The 7,810-nt window shown below is 37.5% G+C and overlaps 1 protein-coding gene across 2 annotated transcripts in view; it reads right to left on the bottom strand.

Annotated features, from left to right (window-relative positions):
- pms1 (PMS1 homolog 1, mismatch repair system component) overlaps positions 1-7,810 on the bottom strand; it is a 27,225-nt gene that overhangs the window by 12,633 nt on the left and 6,782 nt on the right. For both annotated transcript variants that reach the window (XM_016449952.1, XM_016449951.1), the window contains exons 7-9: positions 4,299-4,421; positions 3,101-3,250; positions 2,232-3,010 (exon numbers count right to left, since the gene is read on the bottom strand). In XM_016449952.1, the coding sequence (XP_016305438.1) occupies positions 2,232-3,010; positions 3,101-3,250; positions 4,299-4,421 (1,052 nt within the window). The remainder of the gene's footprint in view (positions 1-2,231; positions 3,011-3,100; positions 3,251-4,298; positions 4,422-7,810) is intronic.

Raw genomic sequence — 7,810 nt, 5'->3', positions numbered from 1 at the left:
GACGCGCGGTGACGCGCTGCCAAGATGGCGACGGCCGGCTCCGCCCACTTTGAGCTTCAAAAACGCTCTTCAGAAAACTACGGGTGACGTCACGGACACTACATCCATGTTTTTATACAGTCTATGTTTAAAACGCATGATTTCAGCACGATAAACATGATAATCAGAACCAAAACAGATGTTTTTTAGCAGGTATGAGCTGTAATGGCGCAGCTCTATTCTGGAAAAGGGGGCGGGGAGCAGCAGTTAATTTGCATTTAAAGAGACATGCTCTAATACAGTGTGTTTCTGCATCCACTCAAAATAGGCATTTTCAAAATGATATAATAAATTATATCTTGAGTATTTTGAGCTAAACTTCACCGTTACATTCTGGGGACCCCTGAGACTTATATTACATATTGTAAAAAGGGGCATAATATGTCACCTTTAAGTTACAAATCTTCAATAATTTAATATGACTTTACAATCTATAACTTAACATCCCTGTATTCATTTACCAGTAGGCTGTAATTAAGACACATGAACCAGGATTTGCTACATCAGAAGTTCTAAGCTCTGGCCCTCGAGGTCCACTTTCCTGCAGTGTTCAGCTTAAACCCTAATCAAATAAATCTGAACAAGCTAATCAAGGTCTTCAGTATTACTAGAAAGTTACAGGTAAGTGGGTTTGATCAATGTTGGAGTTGAACTCTACAGGAAACATTGGCCTGTTTTCCAGAAGAGAGTGACTGCAAATTTAGTGTATATCAGCTAAAAGTGAATTTTGAGTACACACATCCACTACAAGACACAAAACTCTCATTTTGATTTCATGCTGTGTCCAAATGTAATGGCCTCAAATCTTACAAAACAGAAAGGCAAAATGTAGCCAAGACTGTGCACCAAGGTTATCTTTATCTAAAACTAAAACCAGAATATCTCCAATGAAAGGACGAGTGTGGAAACAACACACAGAAAATGAAGACGCCATCCTCTCTTGCCTGCTGAGATGGACCTCAGTGTACACCCGCATATACATGATGAAAGCCATTTAGGGAGCACGGTTTGCATTTTCAGCCTGGAATTCATAACGAGGATCGAATGCACATAAACTGTGCAATAAGAAAGCAATGTTCCCTTGGTGTGGGCACTTTGGATGTAAACCAAGTTCATATAGAGTCCCTGGATCAGCACCAGGCATTTTATTGCTGCATCAGACCACTGCAACCAAAATATAACAAGCATGGTACTCCCTCCCCCAAACATCCATGTCAACAATCTCTGACCCTTTAGCACAGCATGCCCATATGTGATGGACCCATGTTACATGGATGGATCCATGTAAATGTGATTCTCAGAATTGCGTGCTACCATACATCTGCGAGAAAACAAGTCAAGTACGTCATAAGGCTTATTTCATGTTTAAGACAGCAATAACATGCAACAGAACTCAGATGTGTTTTTCCTTGTGTTACATAAGTGACACTAGCAATGCTGAGATACACTTTCCATTCATTTAATTATTTAGAGTGTTTTTTTGGGGGGGTGGGGAGGGGGGTAACCTCTTTGATAACACTATTCCTGATGTACTTTGATCTGAGGTTAAGAAATTAAAAAGATATTAGCATTAGAAAAGACCAAAATTTTAGTTCGGCAGCTTTAAGTTGCTTTGAGGAATGAATCTAGGTAACATGGTTAACCTTTTTCGTCACTACATATTTCCCATACTTCCATTTGTGCTATTTCATAGTTTGATGACTATCATTCTAAAATGTGGACAAAAGCAATAATAAAAAAATTAGTAGGTGCGTCTGAACATTTGACTGGCAGTCTAGAGTGATAAGAAAAAAAGACAGATCCATATATCCAACCCGAGTGTTCCTTGGGCTCATAAACAACCAATAAATTAGTCAGATATCATCTGGTATAGAATGAACTGGAATCCTCTGGCACCTGAAGGAACTGAAAGAATGTGGCATTCTTTGGAAAAACAAAAAAAACGGAATACCTCTTTTACAATGGAAAACAGGCCTATTGACCATCAAACCAAGTAATCAAACGCAGTTTTCTGGAAAATACAAACACTTCATCAATTCTTCCTTCAGGTAGCAACACGACCAGGCCAGGCAGATTTTCCAATCCATATTTTACACATGCTAGTGGCAGTTCTATTTTTCTCTTGCTACACAGAGAGAGTGAATCACAACAACTGGAAACTGCGTCTTCGAGGGTGAAATCTGGAAACTTACTTCTTGCGGTCTTCCTCCCTGAGGCTTTCCCATCTCTCTTTCACAGCAGTTGTGACATCCTGAGGACTGGCTCTTGGGTTTTCCTGGAGGACCTGCGATCTGGTGTCTTGCTCAAACAGCGAAAAGGCAGATGAGGGCTGAGGCACGGAGCGGTTGCTGATCAGCTCGTAGGCTGTCAGCTTGGCCATTTTCTCCATAATGACGTTAGAAGGCCTCTTGGACGGGCTGGACCTCATACTTGTGGGCTCGGTTCCTCCGAGGTCTTCATGTGCTTTCGTGACATGGAGTTTCACAGGTTCTAGGCATTCTCCGGTGACTTGATTTGAGAAGGCCTTGCCCATGCTCCAGCTCTCAGCAGATACTTCGCTCTCTTGATCAGGGCCACTGTCACTCTTAGACGCCTTTGGGGAGTTACAGTTTAGATCAGCTGTAGAGTTCATTACAACATCGTCAGCAGGCAATGAGGAATTAATACTGTCAAAATCACTTGAGCTTCTGTTGATCACCCAATCCTCTGAAATCGAAGAGGAGCTGGTGTTTGCGGTGTTGCTCAAGGATAGCTCACCATCTTGTTTATCTGCATTTGTGGGAGAAATTTCAAGTAATTCTGGATCGTCCAAACTAACATCAGTGGAAGGTGTAGGCACTACATTCATGTGTTCAGGTACATCCACAGAACTAACACCAGGGCGATTTCCTCCAGTTTTGAGATCATCATTGTCAATGGAGTACCCATACAAGGAGATCAGCAGAGTCTCCACCGCCAACAGGACTCCCTCCTAGTAAACATCGTTAAAGTTTGATTAATGGAACATTATCATGAATTGATGTATGATGAAATGTAGGAGAGAAAGTCTGAACTTTTGTACCTTGTTCTGTAGCATCACTTCAGTTTTATCAGGTGTCAGGTTAATGTCCACAGTCGAGGCAGGTATGGTGATGTTCATCATTAAAAAGGGATAGCGGCGGTTTGCAGAGTCTTTATTAGATTGAGCACTGGTGTAGTATTGCTTGATAAGCTGTAGGGTAAATGTGCATTTACAAAAATATTGTGAGTACATTACAATTGTAAATGATAAGAAATAATATGAAAAGGACAGAACTAGGCCCAGACAAAATCTATGGATTTTTAATCAGCATTTTCTGCACTGATTTGTAGGAAAATCCACAAAATTGATTTAAACGTGGTGAAATATATTAAACAGAGCTGTGAGTAGTACACTTTTATTGGCAGCTGCAAGCATAAACAAATTATGCCAAATGTTTTGATGAACAAACACCCAAGAGGCAGTTTTTGGCCAATGCATTTCCATTATTTTTCCAGTTGTTCATAATTACTGCATAAGCACTTTTAAAATAGATTTTAAAACATATAAAGAAAGCTAGGGATTTCTATTTTAACGTCAGATAACAATTGGAGAAGAAAACACTTACATTAACCAGAAATGTTCATGATTTTTTACATTTATTATATTTTTCAATAATGTTTTTTTTTTCTAGAATCCACACATTTAAATCTCCCTAAAATATCCAGATTTTCCATCAGGGACCCAGTTTTTACAAATGCACACTACCATTCAAGGTCGGTAATTTGTTTTTTTATTAAAAAGTCTCTTATGCTCACCAAGGCTGGATTTATTTGATCAAAAATACAGTGAAAACAGTAATATTGTGAAAAATTATTACAAATTAAAGTAACTGTTTTTTGTTTCATGTATATTTTAAATGTAATGAATGCAACTTTGTATTTTCAGCTGATTTGGTGCTCAAGAAGTATTTCTTCTTATTATTAATGTTAAAAACAGTTGATGCATCCTTGCTAAATAAGTCTTAATTTTCTTCTTAAAAAAAAAAAAACCTTCTGAACAGTAGTGTAGATTTCATGTAGGCCTGAACACAAGTACAAATATCTGAGATCTAGGATGAATGTTCAAGGTTTGGGATATCTAATTTGTTTACAGCTAGTCAAGGACATTCAATTTTACAGAGAAATTCATATATTTACATACACAAACAGTAAATAAACGTAGGTAAATTAGTATTGAGGGTATACGGCAGTTCCTTTACCTTAAGTATTTCTTTGTGATGCACAGGTCGACTATTAACAAAGATGAATGTTTTATCAGTTGTAGAGGAGCTGGTGGAATTAAAATCTGAGCCCGGTTTGGGAAAGAATCCATCAATGCCAATCTGTGCAAACATAAAACTTCTGTGAATGTCACTTTAAGCCATGAATGCATACCAAAAGAGTCATATATCCACATTTATTGAAACGTTTATTAAGAAGCTATAGATTTCCATGTTAAATCTAGTTTAGTTTTTCTTTAATGCCACAAACCATACTCATTAACTGTCAGGGTACATTGAGGCTTCTATGAACTTTTTCCAAAACAAACAAAATGACACACTGCTGGCCTCTAGCCCACTTTGCAGTAACCAATTAAGACTTCACTGTGCTATCAGAACCCATTTGTCATCTCCTAACTATGGAGTGGCCAAGTAGCTAAAATTTGCAATGTTTCTGTTGGCTAAATGCAGCACCGGCGAAGTGGCGGGATGAGAAACGGCTCCAAACTAATCAGTGATCTAGGACTAGATTGTGATGCTTGAGCTCACCATTTGGAATTAACAAGCACAGCAGTTGGCTGGCAAGAGGACATTTTAATTGGAGTCTCTGACAAACTTGATAATCAGGGGTATTGTGACTTTCACAATCAACACTTATGTTCTGTATACTTTGCGACATTTGTCAATTACGGTGGCGTAGGTGGCCCAGTCCTTTCTGTTTTGTGCACTGAATGGAGGTTATTATTCTGGACTCTTCCACGGCAGAAGGATCTCGGCCACAGCACAAAAACAGTCAACTGCAAACCCGCTTCATCTCCCACTCTTACTCAGAAAACCTGTAACCATTCCAGAACTTCCAGAAGAAAATTGACAGAAAGCACTTTTGATTGCGATTGTATTTATAACATATAAAGCCAAAATATTAGATATTTCAATGAGAAAGAAATGACAAAACTCTTTTGAGAGCAAAAACATGCTCACCTCTACAATATGCTGAAGCCTAGACATGACTTGAATACATGAAGTCCCTATGTCTATGGAAGTTGGGACTTTAGCAGAAAGATTTAAAATCTTTGAAATAAATATATTCTGCTCACCAAGGCTGCATTTATTTGATCAAAACTACAGTAAAAAAAAAAAAAAACAGTAATATTGTGAAATGTTTGTATAATTAAACTAGCTCATAACTCAACTAAACCAAATCATCCTAACATGCTGATTTGGTGTTTATATTAAAAAAATATGAAAAACAATGGTACTGCTTAATGTTTTGTGTTTTCAAGATTCTTTTATTAATAAAAAAGTTAAAAGAGAACAGCATTTATTTGAAAAAAATAAAAATTTGAAAAAAATCTTTACCGTCGATTGATCAATTTAATGCATCCTTGCTAAATAAAATATTACTTTCACTCAAAAACAAACAAAATCATCTTACTGACCATAGATATGTATATATACGTATATATATCTATGTTACTGACCCCAAACAGTAATGTATTTATGCCTATTCATGATTATAAGTTTGAATGTTAGGCACAATAAGCAAATAATTGCACCTAACATTTAAACTTGAAAAGGTGTTTAACTTTTGTTTTTAAACATTTTTAAATGTATTTTTTACTGCATGATATTGCATCCATGTCACTATTTGGGACAGCATATTGCCTGGATAAATCAATCAATAAATAAAAGAAAGAAAGAAAGAAAGCACATTTAAGCTTAATAAAACATAACAATTGTGTCGATTCTCACAACGTCTGCAAGATTATGGCACAAGTAAAATGTCAAATGCATGACACCGTTTACTGAGTTTTATGAAAAATCGAACGCACCGCTGCAATCTGAAAATGGCTTCACATGTCAAAGTGGTGAGGGGTGGGGTGAAGTGTTAGCAATGGTCTTGGCATGGGGCTCGACCTGATGATGAGTGTGCAGCTAATGACTGATTACTCCAACAGATCCTCCTCTCAAGGCCATAAATTAACTCCTGGTAAAACCCACCAATTCCTAGAATGCTAGGATGACTTACAACTAATAAATGGTGAGCAAAGATGCATTCTCATCTGGCACATGGCTTTACAGAACATTGGCAAGACTCAGCGAAAACCATCCTCGAGCGTAGCTGTATACGCAATGTGTTCTGCTATACGTTCAGCAGGAGAGGAGTGAGCTGCCAAGATCAGCTCGAGCCAAACACTGAAGTGTGCCTACAGAGAATTATTCCTACACAAACGCGAAACGCAAGTAGGGACTCTATACAAACTGCAGCGCTCTACTAAATGCGTGTTCTGTAAGAGGACACTTAGCATGAATAAATCACATGTAAATGAGCCAGCAAATTTAGACAATGCTAGCGTTGTGCATTCTTCATCAGCCTCACATATCAAAGTAGGACACCATGTGTGCACCAACAATAGCATCCTCTCCAGTAGGGCAGCGATGAGATCAGGCCAAATGCCTGAATTAGAATCACCATGTCATGCATGTACTGTATGACCTATACAGTTCTGCGTAACAGCGAGATAATTATAGAACGAGTGGCAGATTCTGTGATAGGAGAGCCATTAGCTGAATGAAGGGGAGATAAGAGAGTGTTATGCTGACGTAAGTAGAAAAGGTCAAATGGTTCATTTGAAGGTAGGAAAAAATGACCAGAAGAAAGAAAGGCACATGGCTTATTCATGCTATCTTATAAATTCATTTTTAATTAATAAGCTTGTGTTGTTTTTTTATAAATATGCCCTGGTCAAAATCAGGCACTTAAACTTTATTCATTATACCTGAATATTTACCCAATAGCAAATGAACATGGATTAAAACACAGAGCTGATAAAATATCTGTAATATGATTATATTCACATTTCAAAAAGGGGTTAATAATCAGTGGTTGATAAAAAATTATAAAAACTGTACCCTCATGCTTGCATTTATTTTTGGTCTTTTTTGCCTTTTTATTATGATACGACAGTGGAGAGCAGACAGGAAGCGAAGTGGGAGAGAGAGAGATGGGGGGCGGGATCGGGAAAGGTCCTCAAGCCGGATTCGAACTCGGGGCGCCCGTAACGCAAGTGTTATATGTCAGTGCACTTGCCCACTAGGCTATCAGCACCGACAGGATGTGATGTTTTAGAGTGTGACAAATCAGCTAATACCACAAAACATGACACAGTTCATCAAACCCATTTTTAACACATCCAGACGTTATTGTGCAGTGGATTCCTTGCTTTTATTAGATAGGGGATATTACAAAAGACTAAAAGGATGAAAGTAAAACAAAAAATACTTGATTACCAATGTAAATTGCCCTTGATATATTTAAGTGTCATCAATTTTATATTTATTCCAAAGTGAAGGCATTTTGTTTGAAATATTTTGATTAGAAAAAGGGGATGAAAATATCAAATGCCTGGAATATTTCTTGATAAAATAGCCAATATTTCAAGTTAGAGGCGTTTATATACATGTTTATACTGTATATTAATGATAACAAAATTAAAAATAATGTATATATA

This window comes from Sinocyclocheilus anshuiensis, unplaced genomic scaffold (genome assembly GCF_001515605.1).
Source record: "Sinocyclocheilus anshuiensis isolate Anshui unplaced genomic scaffold, SAMN03320099.WGS_v1.1 scaffold627, whole genome shotgun sequence".
NCBI classification, from domain to species: Eukaryota; Metazoa; Chordata; class Actinopteri; order Cypriniformes; family Cyprinidae; genus Sinocyclocheilus; species Sinocyclocheilus anshuiensis.
Note: the sequence above shows the minus strand (reverse complement) of the source record. Positions and strands in the feature narration are given on the sequence as shown.